The following is a 27816-nucleotide window of genomic DNA, read 5'->3' as shown; positions in this document are numbered from 1 at the left end:
CACCAACCAACCAGTTGGGTAACCGTGCCCTGGAGCACACAGCAAGGAATGAGAAAATCCTATCAAGTTCAAATCAGTCAAAAGGACATCTGGCATGGGACCTAATACAATTTTGCATGGTAATTGCAAGTTGCACATTGAACAGTTGTGACAGTTCACCCTAAGACTTACTGTACATAACAACCCCATGGACTAGAACAGTGGTCCCACACTGTGGGGAGCGATCCCTCAGGGCGGCGCGAGGGGTTGGTGCCCCCTCCCCTCCATAAATACGTACTTTTTAAAGTTGTAATAGTAGAATGCACAAGGTGCAATGTCGAAATTGGATAGTGCATCATCAGTTCCCCTTGTCATGTCAGTCATTGTATACCTTGGAGAGCTACTGTGTTTATAACTTGACATAAATGTCCAGATCAACTAGCCCATGTCAGCAAATGTTTTTTTATTTAGGTTTTTTAGCCCATAGATATTGTTGTAATTAGTCATATGAATACACATTAGACATGGCAAAATGTATAGAATTGTAAGGAAATGTGCGTTAATAAAACTGCAACATTTTCTTTGAACCCAATGACAAAATGTGTACAATTGCAGGAAATAAGGTTTAAACATGCAAAATTCTCTCTACTAACAAGAGGAGTGTGAACAGTCTGTTATGAACAGTGGTTGTTCCCATAGAAATATAGGCCCCTGAGTGGCGCAGCAGTCTAAGGCACTGCATCTCAGTGCAAGAGTTGTCACTATAGTAACTGGTTTGAATCCAGGCTGTATCACATCTGACCGTGATTGGGAGTCCCATAGGGCGGCGCACATTTGGCCCAGAGTCATCTGAATTTGGCTGGAGTAGGCAGTCATTGTAAATAAGAATATGTTCTTAACTGACTTGCCTGGTTGAATAAATAAAAAAATAATAGAAGTGACGGGCTAAAACTAGGCTAAAACTCAGCTGTATGTTGCTCAATGCTCACTGTAGACTAGCATATAGTCCAACCTACAGTTGTTTCCTTTAAGCAGTGACAGGCTAAAACTAGGCTAAAACTCAGCTGTATGTTGCTCAATGCTCACTGTAGACTAGCATATAGTCCAACCTACATTTGTTTCCTTTAAGCAGTGACAGGCCAAAAGACTATAAACTGTATGTTTCTAAATGTAGACTGACTTCCTCTCTTCTCTCTGTAGAACCTGATGGCCAAGGCATTGTACGACAACGTCCCGGAGTCCCCGGAGGAGTTGGCCTTCCGGAAGGGAGACATCCTAACGATCATTGAGCAGAACACGGGCGGCCTTGAGGGATGGTGGCTCTGCTCTCTGCATGGGCGCCAGGGCATCGCCCCCGGCAACCGCCTCAAGCTGCTGATTGGTCCCATGTTCGACACCCAGTCCCCGGCCGCCCAATCGTCACCTACGGGCTCAGCCTACCAGCAGAAGGTGGGCGTGTCGTCGTCCCAGGGGCTGTACCAGGTGCCGCCCTCCCAGAGCCCGGGTCAGCAGGGCATCTACCAGGTGCCTCCAGGGCAGGATGTCTACCAGGTCCCTCCACAGAGGAGCGTCCTGGCTGCAGACAACACCCCCAGCAAGGTAAGAGACCTGGAGAGACAGAGGGTAGGGGGGAGACAGACAGAGAGAGAGAGAGAGAGAGAGAGAGAGAGAGAGAGAGAGAGAGAAGGAGAGAGAGAGAGAGAGAATAGAGAGAGAATAGAGACCCTGAAAAATCTGAGCCTACACCGTCACTATGGTGAATGACTAAAACAATACAGAAATACACTATGGAAAAAGAAGAAACAGCACATCAGAAATCAGTTCAATGTAATTGAATAATCCATTGAATGTAACCACTTCTGAGAAAACAAACAACAACACGAAGAGTTATCTATCATGATCAAATACAAATCTTGGAATCAACTATTTAGGACTACCAGAACACACTGGATTCTCCAATTACTTTGAATGAACTACAGGACAACATACAAACACTCCATGTGTACTTGTATGTATGTGTATATATAAATATATATATATATATTTACCCCAAAAATATATGGGGGATTAGAAATGATCTACCCCCTAAAATGTTTTTATTATTTACTTCAGAGAGAGAGAGAGAGAGAGAGAGAGAGAGAGAGAGAGAGAGAGAGAGAGAGAGGGAGAGAGAGAGAGTTACTGCTCAGCTGAAGCTGGTCCCCTGGCCTCAGGCAGGGTTCTGGGATTATCAAAGGGGATTGGAAACCATGAACACCATCAGACATCAGACATCAGGAGACATTAAATACTACAGGGCTTGGAGCTTTACAGTTTAAACCATGGGCCGTTCTGTTCTCCTGCAACGCCACTGGCCTCAGACCTGTCTTATGGAAGTCATTACACAGACATAGTCACAGGCCAGAGGGATTGCAGGGCTGCAAATGTAAATGAAATGTGGACAGGGTGTGCCCTGATGTTAGTTCACCACAGAACAGGTCAGTGTTTTTATGCATAGAGAGAGCAAGACTCCCATTTGGCTTTTTTGCGTGTTGGCGAGCTGTGTGTAGGGCCAGGGAAGCCACAGAAGGGTACTGAACGGGGCACAACTCATGGAAAAGCAAACAGTGCAGCACCAAATGCCTGTACTTAGGTCTCTGCACTCAAACACAATACTCAGGTCACAGACAACAACCAAGCCCAGTGCAAATGGATTCACCAGTCTTCTATATGTCTATTTCTGTTCCATGCGGTACAGTATAGCTGTGTATTTCTGTAGTGTAATAACCTATACGCTACAGTATATCAATAAAAGCACATAAATACATACAGTGCATTCAGAAAAGTATTCAGACCCCTTGACTTTTTCCACATTTTGTTACGTAACAGCCCTATTCTAAAATTAATTTAAAAAAAAAATACAAATATCATCAATCTACACACAATACCCCATAACGACAAAGCAAAAACAGGTCTTTAGACATTTTAGAAAAAAAAAAGGTAAATAAGTAACTAAAAATAAATAAATACATTTTAATAATGAAATATCACATTTACATAAGTATTCAGACTCAGTACTTTGTTGATGCACCATTGGCAGCGATTACAGCCTCGAGTCTTCTTGGGTATAACTATACAAGCTTGGCACACCTGTATTTGGGAGTTTTTCCTATTCTTCTCTGCAGATCCTCTCAAGCTCTGTCATGTTGGATGGGGAGCGTCGATACAGCTAGTTTCAAGTCTTTCCAGAGATTTTTGATCAGGTTCAAGTCCGGGCTCTGGCTGGGCCACTCAAGGACATTCAAGGACATTCCAGAAGCCTCTCATGCGTTGTCTTGGCATTGTGCTTAGTGTCAGTGTCTTGTTGGAAGGTGAACCTTCGCCACAGTCTGAGGTCCTGAGCGTTCTGGAGCAGATTTTCATCAAGGATCTCTCTGTACTTTGCTCTGTTCATCTTTCCCTCGATCCTGACTAGTTTCCCAGTCCCTGCTGCTGAAAAACATCCCCACAGCATGATGCTGCCACCACCATGCTTCACTGTAGGGATGGTGCCAGGTTTCCTCCAGAAGTGACGCTTGGCACAAAAAGTTCAATCTTGGTTTCATCAGACCAGATAATCTTGTTTATCATGGTCTGAGAGTCTTTAGGGGCCTTTTGGCAAACTCCAAGCAGGCTGTCATGTGCCTTTTACTGAGGTGTGGCTTCCATCTGGCCATTCTACCATAAAGGCCTGATTGGTAGAGTGCTGCAGGGATGGTTGTCCTTCTCGAAGGTAAAGAAAACAACTGTTTTTGCTTTGTCATTATGGGGTATTGTGTGTAGATTGATGAGGATTAAAAAAATATATGTTTTATCCATTTTAGAATAAATCAAATCAACTCAAAATTCGTCACATGCGCCGAATACAACAAGTGTAGACTTTACAGTGAAATGCTTACTTACAAGCCCTTAACCAACAGTGCAGTTCAAGAAGAGTTAAGAAAATATTTACCAAGTAGACTAAAATAAAAAGTTAAAATAAAAAGTAACACAATAAGAATAACAATAACGAGGCTATGTACAGGGGGTACCATACCGAGTCAGTGTGGAGGCTATATACAGGGAGCACCGGTACCGAGTCAGTGTGCGGGGGTACGGGTTAGTTGATGTAAATTTGCATGTAGGTGGGGGTGAAGTGACTATGCGTAGATAATAAACATTGAGTAGCAGCAGTGTACAAACGGGGGGGTCAATGTAAATTGTCCGTTGCCGATTTTCTGAATTGTTCAGCCGTCTTATGGCTTGGTGGAAGAAGCTGTTGACTAGGTCCTAGATTTGGCGCTCTGGTACCGCTTACTGTGCGGTAGCAGAGAAAACAGTCTATAACTTGTGAATGGAGTCTCTGACAATTTTATGGGCTTTCCTCTGACACCGCCTCTTGTATAGGTCCTGGATGGCAGGAAGCTTGGCCCCAGTGATGTACTGGGCCGTTCGCACTACCCTCTGTAGCGCCTTACGGTCAGAAGGCTGTAACGTAACAACATGTGGAAAAAGTTAAGGGGTTTGAATACTTTCCGAATGCACTGTATCTGGCCGTTTCTCTGAGGTAGTTTCCAAGCAGTTTCACATCGCATTTAAAACATTTAAAAAGAATTACAACATATGGAAGTCAATGGAAAGGGAGTGGCGGCGGTACATCACTGGAAGTTATGTAAAAATATATATATATATATATATATATATATATATATATATATATATATATATATATATATATATATATATATATATTCTTGTTTATTCAAAATCTTTAAAAAATGGATGACACTCTATTCCATCCCCTTAAGAGAGAGAAATTAATTATATACTGGTGGTATTTATTCTATCCGGGGGTATTTTCAACAGGAAGGCATGAGTTAACCGAGACGTTACTAAACTAAGGTGTGTGTTTGTGGGGTAAATAGGGAGCAGGCGCCTGGAGCTTAGCTATGCATTCCAAATGGCACCCTATTCCATTTACAGTGCACTACTTTTGAATAGGGCCCATGGTCAAAAGTAGTGCACTATGTAGGGAATAGGGTGCCGTTTGGGATACACTTCGGATCCAGGAATGGAGCTGCGATAAGCCAGTCAGCCAATCAGGAGGCACCAGGGGCCTGAGCAAGAGACTCAGAGAACAGAGACACTAGCTGAGAACAGAAAGGCCTGTCAATCAATCCCACCTGTACTGTGCAAACATGCAGTCTCCGTCTGAAAGGGCCCATAGAGCTCTGTTCAAAAGTAGTGCACTACGTAGGGTATAGTAGGGTGCCATTTGAGGCACAACCATAATCACACTCAGAACAGTGCTACTACCATCACTATCACTCCCCCTCTCACTGATAAGGAGTTTACTAAGGGAACGGAATTAAGGCTTTGGTGAAAAGGTCAATTAAATAAGTCTATATGAATGTGCCTCGTGTCTACATGCTACAATGTATAATCAACTTGTTTGAGATTAAATTTAGACTGTGTCAATGTCGAAAAGTGCAATCTGTGTATAGCAAAGTGGTGCCACTGCAGATTTCAGCTGTGTTCCTGAATACTGGCCATTAAAGAAAGCCGCAACGGATGCCTCTGTGTGCTCTGTGGAGTCCAGACAGACAGTGCTGTGTTGTTTTCCACTGAGTTCGGAGTGACTCACTGATTTGCCAACACAGAGCTGTGCTTGGCCCAAATATCACCATATCCCCTATATAGTGCACTACTTTTGACTAGCCAATAGGTAATAGGGTGTCATTTGGGACATTGCCCTGGTCTAGGTTGATGAAGAAAGAGGCAGGCCAGCTCTGTTGTTGAATGGCTGAGTGGTTACTGCATTAAGGGCTGTTCAGGTGTGGTGTTCTGGCTAATTAAGCTGGTTAAAAGGGAGGTTAGGGGGATTTCCTGGTTGCCAAGCACACACACACGCACATACACACACAAACACACGCAAGCACACACACACACACACACACACACACACACACACACACACACACACACACACACACACACTTCCTCCTTTCAAGGATTCAAATGATTATGGGCATTGAGGCAGACAGCCTCCTTTACTGAGAAGCCCCTCTAATATCCCACCTAAGCCACCATGTGTCGACATGTCACAGCTGTGAAAGGACACAGCTTTGTTACTCAGGCAAAATGCAAGTTTCGCTTTAAAAAACAGATAATAAACATGTTGTATCACAGCGCCTCTCCTCTCTAAAGATCCACTTAACTGTACTGTATTTAAGAATATGAATATGTATATATAAATAGTTTGTAAATTGTATTTTTGTTGTCTCTTGGTGTCATTCCTATATCTAACTTTTTTGTATTATTTTGAATGAAATGTAATATCTGTTCTTCTTGTCTATAACTGTCTGTACTTTGACATGCATTTGTAAATGTTATGTGGACCCCAGGAAGAGTAGCTGCTGCATGTGCAGAAGCTCATAGGGATCTGGATAAACAGAACTAATTGTGTGTGTGTGTGTGTGTGCGTGTGTGTGTGTGTGTGTGTGTGTGTGTGTGTGTGTGTGTGTGTGTGTGTGTGTGTGTGTGTGTGTGTGTGTGTGTGTGTGTGTGTGTGTGTGTGTGTGTGTGTGTGTGTCTAGCATGCCAACCCCTCTGTGAAATTTCAGATTGGCGACTGGTTATTTTATATTCATGTGACGTGGGCTTTGGTATATAAATGCACACTGAGGTTTGGCACTGGCTCTAGCTATCTCTCTCAGGCTACTCAGTTTGATGCTGTGGCCCTGGCTGCCTGTCCTTGTGTAACCCTTCAGAGAGGGTGAGCTAAAGCGCCCCAACCACAGCTGCCCCATTCAAGGCCCCAGTGTTGGCCCATAGCTGGCCCGAAGCTGGGAGCCATCCTTGGGGCTCTCTGCCACACAAAGAGCCCCTCACAGAGACCAGGAGCTGCCTTGCACCACCCTTTGTCACACTGGTGTTAGATGGCAGTTTTATCATCAGTCACTGGCCCTGGTTCTTCTGATTCTCAAAGGTGTGTCTGTTTCTCTCTCTGTGTTCAAAGGCCCCGCCGAGCCTCTTATCTACTCCTACCAGTCCTCTTCCTCACATCCTGCCTCAGCAAGACAAGGCTCGCTCCTTCTATGGCCACTTCCTGTCTCTGTCTTATACACATGTAGAGATCCTATCATTCGCTGACGTGGACTGTGATCAACAGTAAGAAACACAGTGCGACTGAGTTAATAAACTCCCACAAGTCACCGAGGATTGAGGAAGTGAACTGCTTGGGTAACTGAGTTGGCCGTTAGAGTGGAGGTAACCAGGTTAAGCTCCAATAAGTGTTGTTTGTGAGGTTTGCAAGACATTGCTTGACTACTTTTGACCAGAGCCCTTTGGCCCTGATCAAAAGTAGTGCACTCTATATGGAATAGGGTGCCATTTGGGACGCTGAGTATTTTCTCCCTCTAATCATGTGTGGAAAATGAATTATTCCTTCCTGTTGGGCTCCCTCCTTTAGACACGTGTCTGCTCTCTATTGTCGCCGCGGTGACGAATCACTGGCCTGTGTAATTTGACCCAGGGCAAGGTCATAAATCCCATTGTATCAAAGGGAAATGGTGTCCATGTTGGTGTTGGTGTCCATCCACCACACACCAACAGAGCTAGAGAGAGAGAGATCCTTCCAGAAAAGTATAGATAGATGAAAAAATGCTCTTTCTGCAGTGCCAAGGAGTAAGAAAGTGGAGAGAAAGTGTGGAGGGAGAAAGAGAGGACAGGAAATGTTTGTCTGATAGGTAACTCCATTTCCCCCGGTTTAAAATCTATGCTGACAGGGACAGCTAGTAGGTCACATTCTACGTCTCCCTCCTCCCCGCTTTTTCACTTTCTCACAAATCAAAAAGGACATCTTAATAATGAATAAATTCCTGGAAAGTAAACAGGAAATGGCCGTTCCATTATTAAAACTACCCCTATTAGTATAATTTCTGCCCATTGTGAGATTCAAAAAGTCTTTGATCAGAGGGAATAAAAGATGATCCTTATTAGTGATGGAATCAGTGAGCATGTGTGTATAAGTGTGTGTGTGAGGGCTCTTTTAACGCCCCTGGTAATGCCCGATCTTTACTTGGCTTTGACCACATGGTCACATCGTCATCATGGAGATCGAGGCCTCGTGGGATTGGCCACTTAATTACCTGCATTAATTAGTTTGCCATGTTATATAGGCCACCGTCGCTCTGAGCTGTGGAAGGGAACATTAGTGTTCAGCTGAAGTGAACGCTGTTGAGAAGTAACCTATAATAACACTGTAAAGCTATACGACTGTGAGTCAGCAACCGCAGGTGCCCCCTTGAAATCCCCTTGAAACCAAGAGGACAAGGGTAGCATCCCAAATGGTACCCTATTCCCTATGTAGTGCATTACATTCAACCTGTGCACTACGTAGGGAATAGGGTGTCATTTGGGACGTAGACCATGATTCAGCACGACAGGTGCCCTCTGTAAACCAAGGTGCCCTCTTGAAAGGCTATTATAGGAACTCTGCCACACCCCTTCCCTTTTGAGTGAAACTTACAAAGAATAACATCACTAATGCCACTCTCCTACACGCTATTAGTCATATCATTAATAATGTGTATTGGGTGGCAACGGATTGAATTTCCCTGGTACTGACATGGCTCCCTGTGTGGCTTCTGCCCACCCTCAGTGACTGAAAGCTGAAACAACACCATTGTGTTGACAATTGCTAATGAGAAGATGGAGGGGGGTGAAGGGAGGGATGAAGGGGGATGAAGGAGGGATGGTGCGGGGAAGTTATATGAGAGAATGGTGGCTTTATTGTGTCAGAAGCAGCAGCCACACACACAGACACACACACACACACACACACACACACACACACACACTGAGGAGTGGGTAAGGGCACAGTGGTGATGTCAGGACGGTGATATAGGGGGGAATGGATGGATGGAATCACCCCATCCAGTTCTAACAGGGGTCAATGGCTGTCTGGCAATATGATTGTCACCATTAGGGTGATCTGGCCACCGTTGACATGTGTCATCAAGTCATCAGCGTGTGAAATGACAACCTAGTGTGCCTTTCTACACCTACGCTCAAACCTTCAAGTGTTCACACACACAACCCTACACAAACATTCACACTCAAACTAGCTTTCTTTCAGAGCTGAAGCAGCACTGTCATCACAATGCAGGGTTAACTTATAAAGGTCAAAGTGGTAGTGAACAGTTGACAATGACATTTTAAATCTACTTAAAATACTAGGCTATGTATGTATTTATCAAACCCATGAAGTCATTGTTGGCAACATGACACGATGACTACCACTGAAATCATATGGGGGGAAAAACCCAACCTGTCCCAACTAGAATCTGTCAGCACATTAAAGTAAATGTGGTGTGGGCTAAAAGAATAATGAGTCACTCAGAACAACCCAGTACTATCCCAACAATGCATGCACCACCTTGGGGACACCATTTTGAACCTGATCCTGTCTGCATCCCAAACGGAACCCAATTCCCTATGGGCTCTGGTCAAAGGTTGTGTACTACTGTATATAGGGAATAGGGTGCCATTTGGGACAGATCCCATCACCTGAGTGGGAACAAGTATTTACCCAGTCCCTGGCTTATATGATGTCATCAGCACTCACCCACCAAGACTGTATTTTTTGATGCCGCCGTCCGCCTGCCCATCCCCATAAAGGAACCAGTCAGGTCAATATTTACCCAACCACCATTAGGAGCGCCAAGTACCCCGGCAGAGCCTGCCGCAGCGGCAAAGCCTGCTGGGTAAACAGTGGGTGAAGAAGGGAAATAAATGAACAGTGTTTGTCTGGCAGTGAATGACAAGACCCCGTTATGGGAAGAGTGGAGTAGAGAGTGGCTGTCTGCGTCAAGGAATGGCAACCTATTCCCTTTATAGTGCACTACTTGTTTTGACCAGGGCCCAAAAGGCTCTGGACAAAAGTAGTGCACTACAAAATGGATAGGGTGCCATTCGGGACATACCCTGACATGCACCTGTTGAGGGGCCAGATTGGTCACTGTGGTTTTCTGGCTTTCATAGGTACCATGTTAGCCATCTCTGGACTGTGTGTGAGAGAGGGTAACTCAAAAACAGAGATCTCCTTTTGTGCAATGCACATTCACTGCAACTTTCCCACACATAGCCACGCCACAGGGAGTATAGGAACTACAGAGAAAGCAACAAGGACCTTTTAGTCCAGGACTTTCCTTTGTTGTGTAAAGGGAAGCTATGCTGGTGTGTCTGGTTACACATGCGCTGGGAGCTTGTACCCAATCAAAGATACACGTGTGTGCGTGAGAAGAATAAAATGTAGCATGGCTATTGGTTCCCATGCCTAGTCTTAATAATAGGATCATGGCTTTTTTCAGTCTGTCATAGCTTGGTTGACTCACACTAAGCTGTCGTGAGTAAAAGTTTAGTCTGTAGGTCCTACAGGGTGAAGTACAGTTGAAGTCGGAAGTTTACATACACTTAGGTTGGAGTCATTAAAACTAATTTTTCAACCACTCCACAAATGTATTGTTAACAAACTAGAGTTTTGGCAATTCGGTTAGGACATCTACTTTGTGCATGACACAAGTAATTTTTCCAACAATTGTTTACAGACAGATTATTTAACTTATAATTCACTGTATCACAATTCCAGTGGGTCAGTAGCTTTCATACACTAAGTTGACTGTGCCTTTAAACAGCTTGGAACATTCCAGATAACGATGTCATGGCTTTAGAAGCTTCTGATACGCCAATTGATGTAATTTGAGTCAATTGGAGGTGTACCTGTGGATGTATTTCAAGGCCTACCTTCAAACTCAGTGCCTCTTTGCTTGACATCATGGGAAAATCAGCCAAGACCTCAGAAAACATTGTAGACCTCCACAAGTCTGGTTCATCCTTGGGAGCAATTTACAAACGCCTGAAGGTACCACATTCGTCTTTATAAACAATAGTACGCAAGTATAAATTCATGGGACCACGCAGCCGTCATACCGCTCAGAAAGGAGACGCGTTCTGTCTCCTAGAGATTAACGTACTTTGGTGCGAAAAGTGCAAATCAATCCCAGAACAACTTCGAAGGACCTTGTGAAGATGCTGGAGGAAACAGGTACAAAAGTATCTATATCCACAGTAAACATTGGACATTGACCCCAAGCATACTTCCAAAGTTGTGGCAAAATGGCTTAAGGACAACTAAGTCAAGGTAATGGAGTGGCCATCACAAAGCCCTGACCTCAATCCTATTGAAAATGTTGTGGGCAGAACTGAGCAAGGAGCAATGTTGTGTGCGTGCGAGCAAGGAGGCCTACAACCTGACTCAGTTACACCAGCTCTGTCAGGAGGAATGGGCCAAAATTCACCCAACGTTTGACCCAAGTTAAACAATTTAAAGGCAATGCTAATAAATACTAATTGAGTGAATGTAAACTTCTGACCCACTGGGATTGTGATGAAAGAAAGAAAAACTGAAATAAATCAGTCTCTCTACTATTATTCTGACATTTCACATTCTTAAAATAAAGTGGTGATCCTAACTGATCTAAGACAGGGCATTTTTACCAGGATTTAATGTCAAGAATTGTGAAAAACTGAGTTTAAATGTATTTGGCTAAGGTGTGTGTAAAATTTTGACTTCAAATATATGTATGGATAGGAATCCCAACCATGAGCACCTTTAATTACACTGGGAGGGTATTTACAAATCTCTCCCTCCCTCTATGGGAAATATATGTTTAAATTGCCAATGCAAGTGAAATGGATAAACAAAAGTAAAATAATAAAAAGTAAAAATTACACTCACAAGTTCCAAGAGAATAGAGACATTTCAAATGTCATATGTCTATATACAGTGTTGAAACGTAGTGCAAATAGTTAAAGTACAAAGGGAAAAATTGATAAGCGGGCGTAGCAAGTGAACCCAAGTGCAGACTCAGATGAGGAGACAGGGATACGGTAACTACGGTATTTATTGAACAGCGGGGGAGATGGGGTGGCCAGGGGAGCCTCGGACAGGTAGCAGGGAAACAAGGACTGAGGCTGAGGCCGGGGCAAGGGGAGCGAAGGCAGGGTAAGCAGGTCCGGAGCGGAATCCAAGGAAGCCGTAGAGGGGGGGGGGTCCTGAGCAGGGACGCAGGACTGACGAGACAGGGACCAGCGGCAGAGCGGACGGAATGATCAGAGATTACAATCTGGCAGCATGGAAGTGGCAGGGCTGAGTATTTGTAGTGGTCTTGATTATGAAACAGGTTGCAGCTGTGCCTCCAGCACACCTGTCTCCACTCACACAATCACATGCACCCACACAGAGAGAGAGAGGGAGATAACACTGGGGGAATGGCAGCAGGTTAGAGAGACACAGGACGAGCAGTAGAGGGTGTGGCAGGGGCAGATGTAACAAAAATATATAAGCATATATATGGGTTGTATTTACAATTGTTTGTTCTTCACTGGTTGCCCTTTTCTTGTGGCAACAGATCACACATCTTGTTGCTGTGATTGCACACTGTGGTATTTCAACCAATACATATGGGAGTTTATCAAAAATCGATTTGTTTAAAAATAACATTGTGGGTCTGTGCAATCTGATATGGTCATACATTTAGCAGGATGTTAGGAAGTGCAGCTCAGTTTCCACCAACTTTTGTGGGCAGTGTGCACATGGCCTGTCTTCCCTTGACTGACAGTGTGGCCTTTCTCAATAGCAAGGCCATGCTCACGGTCGGAACATAGTCAATATTTCCTTAATATTGGGTCAGTCACAGTGGTCAGGTATTCTGCCACTGTGTACTCTCTGTTTAGGGCCAAATAGCATTCTAGTTTGCTCTGTTTTTTGTCAATTCTTTCCAATGTGTCAAGTAATTATCTTTCTGTTTTCTCACGATTTGGTTGGGTCTAATTGTGTTGCTGTCCTGGGGCTCTGTGGCGTCTGTTTGTGTTTGTGAACAGAGCCCCAGGACCAGCTTGCTTAGGGGGCTCTTCTTCAGGTTAATTTATCTGGTAATGGCTTTGGTATGGAAGGTTTGGGAATCACTTCCTTTTAAGTGGTTGTAGAATGTAATGTCTCTTTTCTGGATTTTGATCATTAGCGGGTATCGGCCTAATACTGCTCTGCATGCATTATTTGGTGTTTTACGTTGTAAACAGGATATTTTAGCAGAATTCTGCATGCAGAGTCTCAATTTGTGTTTGTCCCATTTTGTGAATTCTTGGTTGGTAAGTGGACCCCAGACCTCACAACCATAAAGGGCAATGGGTTCTATAACTGATTCAAGTATTTTTTAGCCAGATCCTAACTGGTATGTTGAAATTTATGTTCCCTTTGATGGTATAGAAGGCCCTTCTTGCCTTGTCCCGCAGATCATTCAAAGCTCATTCAGATCATTCAAATCTGTGGCACTGATGTTTAGGCCGAGGTATGTATCGTTTTTTTTGTGTGCTCTAGGCCAACGGTGTCTAGATGGAATTTGTATTCGTGGTCCTGGCAACTGAATCTTTTTTGGAACACCATTGTTTTTGTCTTACTGAGATTTACTGTCAGGGCCCGGGTCTGTGCAGACGATATAGGTTCTGCTGTAGGCCCTCCTTGGTTGGGGACAGAAGCACCATATCATCAGCAAACAGTAGACATTTCACATCAGATTCTAGTAGGGTGAGACCGGGTGCTGCAGACTGTTCTAGTGCTCTCGCCAATGTGTTGATATATATGCTGAAGAGGGTGGGGCTCAAGCTGCTTATCCCTGTCTCACCCCCCGGCCCTCTGAAAAGAAATGTGTGTGTTTCATGCCAATTTTAACCACAAACCTATTGTTTGTGTACATGGATTTTAAATTGTTGTATGTTTTCCCCCCAAAACCACTTTCCAACAATTTGTTTAGCAGGTCCTCATGCCAAATTGATTCTAAAGCTTTTTTGAAATCAACAAAGCATGAGAAGGCTTTGCCTTTGTTTTTGTTTGTTTGTCAATTAGGGTGTGCAGGGTGAATACGTGGTCTGTTGTACGGTAGTTTGGTAAAAATCCAATTTGACATTTGCTCAGTACATTGTTTTTACTGAGGAAATGTACGAGTCTGCTGTTAATGATAATGCAGAGGATTTTCCAGAGGTTGCTGTTGACGCATATCCCGCTGTACTTATTGGGGTCAATTTTGTCTCCACTTTTGTGGATTGGGGTGATCAGTCCTTGGTTCCAAATATTGGGAAATGTGCCAGAGCTGAGGATGATGTTAAAGAGTTTTAGTATAGCCAATTGGTCTGTTCATTTTATCATTTAATTTAGAATACCATCAACCCCCTAGGGCTTTTTGGTTTGCAGGGTTTGTATTTTGTCCTGTAGTCCATTCAATGTATTTGGAGAATCCAGTGGGTTCTGGTAGTCTTTAAAAGTTGATTGTAAAATTTGTATTTGATCATGTATATGTATTTGCTGTTTGTTCTTTGTTATAGAGCCAAAAATATTGGAGAAGTGGTTTATCCATACATCTCCATTTTGGATAGATAATGCTTCGTGTTGTGGTTTGTTTAGAGTTTTCCAATTTTCCCAGAAGGTGTTACATTCTATGGATTCTTCAATTACATGCTGTGAAGGCATAGGCTCAGGTTTTCTGGGTCTCTATGTTTTTGGTTGGATCGGTTTCTCAATTTCTTTCTTAAGTTTTTTCATTCTTCATCAAACCACTTGTCATTGTTGTTCATTTTCTTAGATTGTCTGCTTGAAATGTTTTGATTTGATAGGGCAGCTGATATGTCAAATATACTGTTCAGGTTTTCTACTGTCAAGTTTTACAGTGAAACATTTTTTCCAGGAAATTGTCAAGAAGGGATTGAATTTGCTGTTGCCTAATTGTTGTTTTGGTAGATTTCCACACTACTTTCCTTCCCTCTATAGCATTTACTAATATTATTCCTTTCCTTTGGCTTTGATGCCTCATGATTAAGCATAGATCTGTTCAAGTAGAGTGTGATTTTGCTGTGATCTGATAGGAGTGTCAATGGACTGACTGTGAACACTCTAAGAGACTCTGGGTTGAGGTCAGCGATAAATTAGTCTACAGTACAATTGCCAAGATATGAGCTATAGGTGTACCTACCGTAGGAGTCCTCTCGAAGCCTACCATTGACTATGTACATACCCAGCCTCTGACAGAGCTGCAGGAGTTGTGACCCGTTTTTGTTGGTTATGTTGCCGTAGTTGTGTCTAAGGGGGCATATGGGGAGGGAAGGATGTCACCTCCAGGTAGGTGTTTGTCCCCCTGTGTGCTGAGGGTGTCAGGTTCGTCCCCCTGTGTGCTGAGGGTGTCAGGTTCTTGTCCAGTTCTGGCATTTAGTTCGCCACAGACTAGCACATGTCCCTGGGCCTGGAAATGGTTGATCTCGCCCTCTAGGATGGAGAAGCTGTCATCGTTAAAGTATGGGGATTATATTGGGGTGATATAGGTAGCACACATGAGGAAATGTTTCTCTGTTGAGATCATTTCCTTATTAATTTCTAGCCCGATGTAAAATATTCCTGTTTTGACTAATTCAACAGAGTGGGTTAAGTCTGCTTTATACCAAATTAGCATACCCCCAGATACTTTTCTCTGTTTCACACCTGGTTGTTTGGTGGATGGGACTACCATATCTTTGTAACCTAGAGGGCAACCATTGGATCTGTTTATAACCATGTTTCTTTGATGAAGTCTGGGTCCCTGCTCTTTATGCTAATGGCAGATGACCTCAAACCTTATATATTCAAGGGTGAGATATATCTCTCTCTGTATCTCTCTATACCGCTCTCGTTCTTTCACTCTCTGTATCTCTCTATACCGCTCTCTTTCTTTCACTCTGTATCTCTCTCTCTCTTTCTCTCTCTCTCTCTCTTTCTCTCTCTCTCCACTGAGACATTCATCTTAGTCTGGTGGATGGATGGGGTCTAATGCTGGGGTTATGGATGCCATCATTCAGCTCATATCTTCTCAAAAAGAGGAGGTATTAGGATGGCTACACAGGGACTAAAGAAGAGACCATAGAGATCTCAGTGTAGCCTCAGTGCATTCCAAATGGCACCCTTTTCCCAATATATAGTGCACTACTTTTGACCAGAGCCCTGTGAAATAGGGTTCTATTTGGGAAGCAGCCTCTCGCTACCTCCCTGGAGTCTTTCTGTCTTTAGAGCAGGAAGCCATACGTATGGTTCCCATTTTCCAGCCCTGTCAGTGAACCCTGCATGTTCCAGTGTGGTGATGGTGGTGTGTCTATGGAGGGGGAGGAAGGGACAGGGAGAGAGAGGAGGGGGTAGCGGGATACAGGGAAGGGGGAAAAGCATTCCGTACATTCTTCTGTCTGTCTGACGCAGCGAGGAAGTCTGGAGCTCGGAAGGCTGGGATATACAGGGTAAGAGTAGAGAACTGACAGAGGTATGGGAGGGAGAAAGAGAGATTGGGAGGGTGATTAACACTTACGGGAAAGAGAGAGGTGGAGGAATGTGACACGAGTGAAAAAGTGATGGGCAGGAAAAAGCGGTCTGTTCCTTTCTTTCTCGCCTCCCTTCTCCTGAGGAGCCAATGTGACACCCATGTTTCTGGGACGTCTGTTCTCTCGCAGCACCACACCCCATGACAGCTCAGTCCCCTACTTCACGGTTCCATGGCTGCATCCCAAATAGCATCCTATTGGGAATAGGTTTCCATTTGGGATGTACCCAGAGAGAACAGGGTCGTATTCACTAGGCACCAAACAGAAGAATACTTAAAAGGAGTCCGGGGAGGGACTACCTGAACATTTCCAATAAGAAACGCTGGTTTTTGCTTGCCGTTCCATTGTGCACTAATGAATACAAACCAACTATGGAAGTCACGTGAGAGAGATAAATAGGTTTCGTCAGAATGACTCAGGGCCTGCAGTAACAAGTCATAGGATGTATGAGGTGAATTGTGTGTACTGTGTGTAATTTGTAAGACTATCACTATTGTGGAACTGTCATGAACCAGTTGTCGAGACAGAGGTCCTTATAGTGTTGTTTCTTGTGTGTGTCCTGGTGTGGACAGGTGGTGACCCCAACACAAGTGGGACAGTCGTACGCCTACAGCCCTGGCCAGCACACCCAACAGGACCTCTATGATGTTCCTCCCATGAGACCACAGGGGGTAAGTGTCTCTACCTCTACACATAACATAGAAATTATTATGTCAATCCATCAGGGAAAATCTAAAATGGCACCCTATTCTCTATGCAGTTAGCTACTTTGTCTGACATGGCACCACAGGGCCCTGGCCAAAAATAGTGCACTATATAAGGAACAGGGAGCCATTTGAGACACAGCCTCAGTGTTTTACTTTGCTGTTTCAGCCATTCAATGTAATCTATGGTATCCTGATTTTGGAATGTCACTCTGTTTTCCAGGTGTATGACATTCCTCCTGGGAAAATTATGGGATCGCCTTTTCCTGGACAACATTGCAATTCTCCCTCCCAAGGAGGAGTCTATGATGTTCCCCAATCCACTCAGATGGACCCCCGGACACAAGGGGTTTACGATATCCCTCCCTCTACGCAAAGGGTATGTCAGACCACTCAAACTACACAGAGAAACACTACCCACACTGAGACCACATATAGAAGGTTTATAACCTGCTCATTCTACATTCCAATAAAGTCAAAAGGAAGCGGTAGCCATTTAGGTCCGGAACATTTTACTTTTATTTATTGATACATGCTCTAGTATCCCTCTTAATTGCATGGTAATAAATTAATAATATGTCAAATTATCATATTTATTACATTTTCGCGGTTCCCTAAATGAAAGTGTTGTCTGCCAATAGCATTCGAGCAAAACTCGCTGAGTAGCATTCTCTCTGTCTGTTAACACTCCAGCAGGGAAGTCAAGGACTAAATTATTACATCTCTGGGGATATATCCCAAATGGCACCCTATATAGTGCACTACTTTTATCCAGGCCCCATAGGGCTCTGGTCAAAATGAGTGCACTTTGTAGGGAATAGGGTGCCATTTGGGATGTAATCTGGGGCATCTTACATTACACCCTGGATACAGTGTTCTAGGCCCAGCCAAGGCTTAGGGCCATCAGTTTGTTTGTAATAACGTGAAATATGTGGGAACCCGTTATTTGCGTCGCGGTTGGGTTCGGGCTGTCTCGCAGTGAGGAGCACATTTCAAGGCAGACTGAAATCACTTACAGCCCACTCTTTTTATTTATCCAGCTCCGCTTTCACGCTACGTGCCATTTACGTCACAATCCATATTCCACACTGTCAGGACAATGCTAGATGTTTATTGCTTATGCGTTTTGCCATATTCAGGCTGATACTGAGTTATGGGGATGGAATAGGAAGCTGAGCACTGAGGTTTGCAAATATAGTATCAACCGAAACAGTCGGTTCTGTCAGTTCCTCAATATCTAATTGAAATAATGTGGTGCAAAGCTTGTTTGTTATTGATTTGGTAAGCTGTATTTCTGTAGCTATGACTCATTGTTGCATGATGGTTGATGCGCTGTCTACTCCCCTCCTTACGGTAGGCCGTCATTGTAAATAAGAATTTGTTCTTAACTGACTTGCCTAGTTAAATAAAGGTTAAATACATTTTTTTTAAATACTGTAGTCTATGAGGCACTCATCCAAACGCTTGTCTTTTCTGTACAGGTGTACTCTGTGCCTCCCTGCCGGAACACCCCAGCCCTCCAGGAGGGAAACTACGATTTCCCCCAACCTCTCAAACAACACAAACAACAGGAGGGCATCTACGACGTACCCCCACCCACCCTCACCAAACCCTCCCCATCCCCCCAGTCCAATTATGACTTTCCCCCAGCTCCGAGCCAATCGGACCCCACCACCTCCAACGCCCTGTCGTCAGCGACAACGAAGGCATCTACGACGTGCCGCCCCCCGCCCACCAGCTCTCAGGGGCGGGGCCTCGTGGCGATCTGTATGATATCCCCAGGGGGATGCAGCAGCCCCCCTCCCAGCACCGCTCCACCCCCCAGGAGAGGGACAGGGACAGGGGGAAGGGCCAGGGCGTATATGACATCCCACCTGCTCTGGGGGACATGACAGACGGGGTGAACCGCCTGTCCTTCTCCAGCACGGGCTCCACACGCAGCTCCATGTCCACCTCTTCCACCTCCACGGTCTCCAGCGCTGAGGGCAGGCTGGCCCTAGATGTGGACCAGGCAGTCCAGAGGCTGTACCGCCTGCATCAGGCCGTGGAGGCCTCTGTGGGGGCCCTACAGACCCTGGCCTCCTCCTCCCACTGGAGGACTTACCCCTTCATGGAGCGCCACACCAACGAGGTGCGCACCGTGCTGGACAGGGTAAGGGCAGCCCTGGCAGACTTTGTGGTATTTGGCAGGGGTGCTGTGGCCAACGCCACGGCCCTGTCAGACCCCAGCCTGCACAGTAAGCTGAGGAGGCAGCTGGGAAGGCTGGAGGACTCCCAGCAGATCATCCTGCAGACCTACCAGAGCCTGGAGAACTGCGGCTGGGCCCTCAACGCCCTGGCCACCTCCAGCAGCACCAAGCACCAGATTAAGAGTGACAACCTGGACCGCTTCGTTATGGTTTCCAGGACGGTGCCCGACGATGCCAAACAGCTGGCCTCCTCCGTGGGGGGTAACGCCGAGCTGCTCTTCAGGCGGACGCCAACCATGAATGGGTCCTCCTACCCCAGGGGGGGCACGCCAGAAGAAGCCATCATTCATCCTCTCACCTCCCCATCCTCGGACAGCGACAACTACGTAGGCCAGACCAAGCCCTTTCCTGTGCCCTCCAACCAAGACAAAGGCAACATGAACAATAGTGAGAAATGTGTGAAGAGCTGGATGGAGGACTATGACTACGTCCATCTGCAGGTATGTTTGACTCTGACTCTAGCCTGACCTACCACACAGATGTTATATTTACTGTACACAAAACGTTGGTCATTAAGCAGACACTTATCCAGAGCGACTTACAGTCGATCATTCAATTTAGATGGTAAGACAAACGGTAGCTAGGTCAAATGTTAGCCCCTCACATCAACATATAATCTCTGATCTATGCATGAGAGTTTAGATGTGAATCACTAGATTCCTATACAGTGTCTTAAGTGTGTTGACACAATATTTAGCCTTTACGGGAAACGATGATCAGGTGGTGTTGAGCATGCTAGCTGCATTATCAGTACACTCTTAAAAAAAGGTGCTATCTACAACCCAAAAGGGTTCTTCAGCTGTCCCCCATAGGAGAACCCTTTAAAGAACCCTTTTTGGTTCCAGGTAGAACCCTTTTGAGTTCCATGTAAGACCCTTTCTGCAGAATGATTCACATCTTTCCACAGAGGGTTCTACATGGAACCCAATAGAGTTATACCTGGAACCAAAAAGGCTTCTCCTTTGGGGACAGCCGAAGAACCCTTTTGGAACCCTTTTTAAGAGTGCCCTTAACTCTTAACTCTAAGAGTGGGTAAAGCCAGGCTGTATCTGCCTGTTGGGTAGTCCCATTTGTTCATCCAGGAAGACAACAGATAGATTAGAAAGGAATAACTAACATACAAATGTTTTACTGAGCATCAACATGTAAGACTATATGAGAGGGACTATGTTTTCAATCCTAATCTGAGTAGCAGGAATTGTATCGCAGGTTATGCATTGGGAATTACATGTGTACTTACCCTCTGCTGTTTGAATCTGCTGCTTTGGTTGGTCTTCTCCTCAGTCACACTCTTGTTTCTCCTCAGGGCAAAGAGGACTTTGAGCGGCAGCAGAAGGAGCTCCTGGAGAAAGAGAACATCATTAAGCAGAGCAAGTTACAGCTGGGACAAGAACAGGTATTGGCTTCTTTCCTATTTTGGCCAGTCTGGGCCACCATACTTAGTCATGCATATTCATGTGTTAGTATTGTTTCTATGCACTAGATTTACACTATTAAAGGCCCACTCCTCAATTTGAAAAACAACAAAACGGTTGCTCCGCCACGTTGGTTTTCTATAAAGCTGAGAGATGTGGGCAGAGAAATGTATCCACTCTCAAACAGACTTTTCATACTGTTCACATAATTTATTGAGGATACAATATTATTCAAACGCTCACAGTGGATGACCTTTCCTTCATGGGTTCAGAGACAGTGCCTACCTCCTAGAATAGAGCAGAGCCAGGAGGACACATCTGGCCCACTCTGACAGAGCAGTCAAACATACTGCCGTAGAACAGGAGATTAACCTTTTCACTGCTGTAATCATGCAGCAAGTATGTTCTCTATGGAAGAAGAAGGAGAATTCCATGATGAAATTGATATGTAGGATGTATTTTCATCATGTTTATTGTGTACATCAGAGATGTCCGTCTCCATAATACCACACAGTTTATCTACTTGTGTACATTTTAAGACAATTGAGAAATGGAACCAAAAATATTGATCAGACTTTACTCTTTCATGTCACAGATGAACCAGTTCATACAGTTGGAGCAAGAGGTGATCAAACCAGTGGAGAATGACATCACACAGTGGATCGCCCACCAGCACCCGACAGGCCCCTCCTCCTCCCCCTCAGACTCCTCCTCCTCTCCCTCCCCTTCCCTGGCTGGAGGCGGGGCCCAGCTGTGTGGGCGTGACCGTCAGCTGCTGGGCTTCTATTCGGAGCAGTGCCAGCAGCACTTTGTCACGTTGCTCAACGCAGTGGACGCTTTCTTCGGCTGCGTGGGCGCCGGCCAGCCACCGCGCATCTTCGTGGCGCACAGCAAGTTCGTCATCCTCAGCGCCCACAAACTGGTGTTCATCGGTGACACCCTGTCCAGGCAGGCAGCCACGCCCGAAGTGGCCAACCGGGTGATGAACTCCAGCAACGTGCTATGTGACCTGTTGAAGACAGTGGTGGGAGCTACCAAGACGGCCGCGCTGCACTACCCCAACACAGCCTACGTGCAGGACATGGTGGACAGAGTCACGGATCTCTCACACCACGCTCAACAGTTCAAAGAACAGCTGCTGCAGATGGCTGCTTTGTGATAGTTTGTGATGTCATTTGTCACTTCCTGGTCCCGCCTATTTCACCACAGCAACATGTTTATATACCGTATATACAGTATCTCTCTATATATATATATATATATATATATATACATATACAGATTCTCTCTCTCTCTCTCTATATATATCTATATATATATATATATATATATATATATATAAATATATATATATATATGTATAATTGCTTATTGTTAATATTAAAAGTACATTTTTGGGCTGTTTGTAAATAGTATCGTTTTCTCTGTTCTGTAAATATTAGGCTCTATTTTTGTGTAGATTGTTTTATATAATTAATTATGACATGAATATATAGATGTGATATCCGTGGCTTTTTAGGGTTACTTGGACATGTTTTCGTAACATTCCAATTTCATATATTATAAAGCAACTTATGATGATGACATGTCCGTTTTTATTTTCATTTTCACCTGTAAATTGTTGACGCACCCTACTGCTGGAAATGACAGTAGTACTTTGTGTAAATGGTTTGATGTCGTACTTCTTTTATTGAAAGCGGTAGGGTTCTCAACAGACAAAGTAAAGGACTGTTCTTACCCATATGACTGTGTCTTTTTATTTAAAAAAAAGAACTGCTGGAGACTAGTGGGCTCCACTTTGTTTGCAGACAGTGCACATGACATAACCATGCGTTGTTAAAGCCCACCGACCTATGTTATTGCACACACACACACACACACACGCAACAGGTGGACCAGTCAGTGATATTATTAACTGGAGTAACTAGAGACCAAAATGGCTGGACTGGTACACAATTTTGGCACCAACAGTGAAACTCACAGCTAAAGCCTGGTATTCATCTCTTACATTCACCCAGTGCTGGGTGTGGTGGAAATAAATAAAGTGGGTATGATAATGACCAGATGGTAAACCGCTCACGTTTTCACATACGGACGAAGATACTAGTCCTGTTTGAATACAAATGAGAACGTAACAACAACAGAAATGTACGGTATGTTAAAGAAGTAGACTTGGAATTCTTAGAATACTCGGTAGTCGATGCAGTCAATCAGGTTAACATCAAGATAAGTGGCCTCACCTTCGCTCTTATTCTCCTGGATCCTCATGTTATTTTCCATTCCATGTCATATTCAATGAGGATTTTTTTAATACCATCTAAGCCTCAGATGGGACGATGAAAGACGGGGCTAAAAGGATTTCACGGTAAGCGGGGCAGGGCCATCGCAGAGTCCATCCATGCCAAATGCTCAGTCTTAGCCTGTGGAACATCTTTTATGGCATAGTTGGGAAGGTGGGAGAGGGGGACAGAACATCACGCCCAACTGGTCTTGATCTGGAAACTATCTTTAGCATTTTCTCTTTTCATCTAGAACGTGTCATAACACAGTGGTTAAGGGTCATAACATAGTTCTTGATGCACAATACACAGATGAACCATCATTTTATGGCACGGCGTACTGAATAGTGCAACAGCATCTAATGAAAGGCATTGTGGGTTGGATATGCACACAGAGCCTTAAAATACAGCTAAAAAACATTCATTGTTTATTTCCCCTCTACCCCTCTTGACCCTCCTTTTCATTACAGCCTGACTGAAATACACTGTATATATACTGTAGTTTCTCCCTGTGGAGAGGTGGGCCTGTGGCTATAAGGGACTGGTATAGGGGTATGGAGGAGATGCCTATGCCAAACCCCAATCAGCTCCCAATCAGAAAACTTAACTCACAGAGCCTGGGTCTTAACAGGCCATCAGTGGTATTATCACCTGCTGCATTCCATTCACTGCTATCCCAGGGGACGAGACGAGAAAACGGAATCCGCTCTGGAATGGCTTTTAAAAGGCTTAATTTAACCCAGAATGTGGATTGACACGGTAAATCAGGAAGATGTGTCATTCCCCCCAAGTCTCAGGTCCCGGGTGACAAGACTGTACTGATTTACCATCAGCTAATAATGGCATCCAGGCACATCTCGTGGTTGGCTCCGAAACAAACAATAGAAAGAAATGGCCCTTTGGAGACTGAGAGATTTGGCTGCATATCTGGAGACTGAGAGTCTTGGCTGAGTTAACACTGCAGATCTGGAGACTGAGCCTTGGCTGAGTTAACACTGCAGATCTGGAGACTGAGAGCCTTGGCTGAGTTAACACTGCAGATCTGGAGACTGAGAGCCTTGGCTGAGTTAACACTGCAGATCTGGAGACTGAGAGCCTTGGCTGAGTTAACACTGCATATCTGGAGACTGAGAGCCTTGGCTGAGTTAACACTGCAGATCTGGAGACTGAGCCTTGGCTGAGTTAACACTGCAGATCTGGAGACTGAGAGCCTTGGCTGAGTTAACACTGCAGATCTGGAGACTGAGAGCCTTGGCTGAGTTAACACTGCATATCTGGAGACTGAGAGCCTTGGCTGAGTTAACACTGCAGATCTGGAGACTGAGAGCCTTGGCTGAGTTAACACTGCAGATCTGGAGACTGAGAGCCTTGGCTGAGTTAACACTGCAGATCTGGAGACTGAGAGCCTTGGCTGAGTTAACACTGCAGATCTGGAGACTGAGAGCCTTAGCTGAGTTAACACTGCCGATCTGGAGACTTAGAGCCTTGGCTGAGTTAACACTGCAGATCTGGAGACTTAGAGCCTTGGCTGAGTAAACACTGCAAATCTGGAGACTTAGAGCCTTGGCTGAGTAAACAATGCAGATCTGGAGACTGAGCCTTGGCTGAGTAAACACTGCAGATCTGGAGACTGAGCCTTGGCTGAGTAAACACTGCAGATCTGGAAACCGAGAGCGCTTGATGAATGAATGACCTGTTTCAGGACTGGAGGTCAGTCGGTGCTGTGTTGCTCGTCCCAAATGGCACCCTATTTTGTGTATAGTGCACTACTTTTGACCAGAGCCCTATGAGCCCTGGTCGCTCCTATCTGTGTCTGTGTCGGATGGTGAGAGAGGCTGCTTACCAAACAACCTATAAATGCCTGCCTCCGGTTCACCAGTAACGCAGGCAAGCTAGGTGCTCATGAAGGCAGATATACTGAACAAAAATATAAACGCAACATGCAACAATTTCAAAGATTTTACTGAGTTACAGTTCATATAAGGAAATCAGTCAATTGAAATAAATACATTAGGCCCTAATCTATGGATTTCACAACTGGGAATACAGATATGCATCTGTTGGTCACAGATACCTTTAAAAAAGGTAGGGTTGTGGATCAAAAAAACAGTCAGTATCTGGTGTCACCACTATTTGCAGCGTGACGCATCTCCTTCGCATAGAGTTGATCAGGCTGTTGATTGTGGCCTGTGAAATGCTGTCCCACTTCTCTTCAATGGCTGTGCAAAGTTGCTGGACATATGCAGGAACTGAAACACGCTGTCGTACACGTCAATCCAGAGCATCCCAAACATGCTCAATTGGTGACATGTCTGTTGAGTATGCATGCCATGGAAGAACTGGGACACTTTCAGCTTCCAGGAATTGTGTACAGATCCTTGCTACATGGGGCTGTGCATCATCATACTGAAACATGGCGATGGTGGCAGATGAATGGCACGTCAATGGGTCTCAGAATCTCGTCACGGTATCTCTGTACATTCAAATTGCTATCAATAAAATGCAGTTGTGTTCTATGTCCGGAGCTTATGCCTGCCCATACCAAAATCCCAACGCCACCATGGGTCACTCTGTTCATCATGTTGACATCAGCAAACCACTTTCCCACACAACGCCATACACGTGTTCTGTGGTTGTGAAGCCAGTTGGATATACTGCCAAATTCTCTAAAATGATGTTGGAGGCAGCTTATGACAGAGAAATTAACATTCAATTCTCTGGCAACAGACATCTGTGGCATTGTGTTGTGTGACAAAGCTGTACATTTTAGTGGCATTATATTGACCTCATCACAAGATGCACCTGTGTAATTATCATGCTGTTAAATCAGTGTCTTGATATGCCACACCTGTTACATTTACATTTACATTTAAGTCATTTAGCAGACGCTCTTATCCAGAGCGACTTACAAATTGGTGAATTCACCTTCTGACATCCAGTGGAACAGCCACTTTACAATAGTGCATCTAAATCATTAAGGGGGGGGGGGTGAGAAGGATTACTTATCCTATCCTAGGTATTCCAAGTTAGGTGGATGGATTATCTTGACAAAGGAGACATGCTCACTAACATGGATGTAAACAAATGTGTGCTCCAAATTTGAGAGAAAGAAGCATTTTGTATGTATGGAAAATTTCTGGGATATTTTATTTCAGGTCATGAACCATGAGACCAACACTTTACATGTTGTGTTTATATTGTTGTTCAGTATATATAGGGTTTCCAAAAGTTTCAGGCCTCTCTAATATTAAAATGTCTTCAAAATGATTTTTAAACCTAAACCTTTCACCATTGGTCATATAACTGCCAGGGATGCTCACCTCTCCTCCAAATGAAGCAAATTATAACTGTTCGCTTTTTTTCTCAACAACACACAGTCACTAATCAAATCAAATCGTAATAGTCACATTGGCCGAATACAAAAGGTGTGGATCTTACAGTGAAATGCTTACTTACGAGCCCCTCATCAATAATGCAGTTAAAAAATGTATGGATGAGAATAAGAAATAAAAGTAACAAGTAATTAAAGAGCAGCAGTAAAATAACAATAGCGAGACTATATACACAAAGGCGTACCGGTACAGAGTCAACAGGTACAGGTAACATGTACATGTGGGTAGGGTTATTAAAGTAACTATGCATAGATGATAACAACAAAGAGTAGCAGCTGTGTAAAACAAAGGGGGGGGCAATGCAAAAAGTCTGGGTTGCCATTTGATTAGGTGTTCAGGAGTCTTATGAAGCTGTTTTAGTAGCCTCTTGGACCTGGACTTGGCACAAAGGTCCTGGATGGCAGGGAGCTTGGCCCCAGTGATGTATTGGGCCGTTTGCACTACCCTCTGTAGTGCCTTGCGGTCGGAGGCCGAGCAGTTGCCATACCAGGCAGTGATGCAACCAGTCAGGATGCTCTCGATGGTGCAGCTGTAGAACCTTTTGAGGATCTGAGGATCCATGCCAAATCGTTTCAGTCTCCCGACGGGGAATAGGTTTTGTCGTGCCCTCTTCACGACTGTCTTGGGGTGCCAGGACCATGTTAGTTTGTTGGTGATGTGGACACCAAAGAACTTGAAGCTCTCAACCTTCTCCACTGCAGCCCTGTCGATGAGAATGGGGGTGTGCTTGGTCCTCTTCTTCCTGTAATCCACAATCATCGCCTTTGTCTTGATCACGTTGAGGGAGAGGTTGTTGTCTTGGCACCACATGGCCAGGTCTCTAACCTCCTCCCTATAGGCTGTCTCGTCATTGTCGGTGATCAGGCCTATCACTGTTGTGTCATCAGCAAACTTAATGATGGTGTTGGAGTTGTGCTTGGCCGTGCAGTCATGAGTGAACAGGGAGTACAGGAGGGGACTGAACACACACCTCTGAGGGGCCCGTGTTGAGGATCAGCATGACGGATGTGTTGTTACCTACCCTTATCACCAGGGGGCAGCCCGTCAGGAAGTCCCGGATCCAGTTGCAGAGGGAGGTGTTTAGTCCCAGAGTCCTTAGCTTATTGATGAGCTTTGAGGGCACTATGGTGTTGAACGCTGAGCTGTAGTCAATGAACAGCATTCTCACATAGGTGTTCCTTTTGTCCAGGTGGGAAAGGGAAGTGTGGAGTGGAACAGAGATTGCATCATCTGTGGATGTGTTGGGGCGGTTTGCAAACTGGAGTGGGTTTAGGGTTTCCGGGATAATGGTGTTAATGTGAGCCATGAACCAGCCTTTCAAAGCCCTTCATGGCTACAGATGTGACTGT

General features: G+C 44.7%; 1 protein-coding gene across 1 annotated transcript in view; it reads left to right on the top strand.

Moving 5' to 3' along the window:
- Positions 1-22539, top strand: part of LOC135549729 (enhancer of filamentation 1-like) — a 43314-nt gene extending 20775 nt beyond the window's left edge. The window contains 7 exon segments of the mRNA XM_064979983.1: positions 1180-1578; positions 17001-17099; positions 17356-17511; positions 18614-18773; positions 18776-19821; positions 20688-20777; positions 21392-22539. Of these exon segments, the coding sequence (XP_064836055.1) occupies positions 1180-1578; positions 17001-17099; positions 17356-17511; positions 18614-18773; positions 18776-19821; positions 20688-20777; positions 21392-21955 (2514 nt within the window). The 3' untranslated portion in view covers positions 21956-22539.
- Positions 22540-27816: the final 5277 nt, after the last annotated feature.

The sequence above is a fragment of the Oncorhynchus masou genome, chromosome 12 (assembly GCF_036934945.1).
Source record: "Oncorhynchus masou masou isolate Uvic2021 chromosome 12, UVic_Omas_1.1, whole genome shotgun sequence".
Taxonomy (NCBI): domain Eukaryota; kingdom Metazoa; phylum Chordata; class Actinopteri; order Salmoniformes; family Salmonidae; genus Oncorhynchus; species Oncorhynchus masou.
This window is presented reverse-complemented; position numbering and strand designations above follow the sequence as displayed.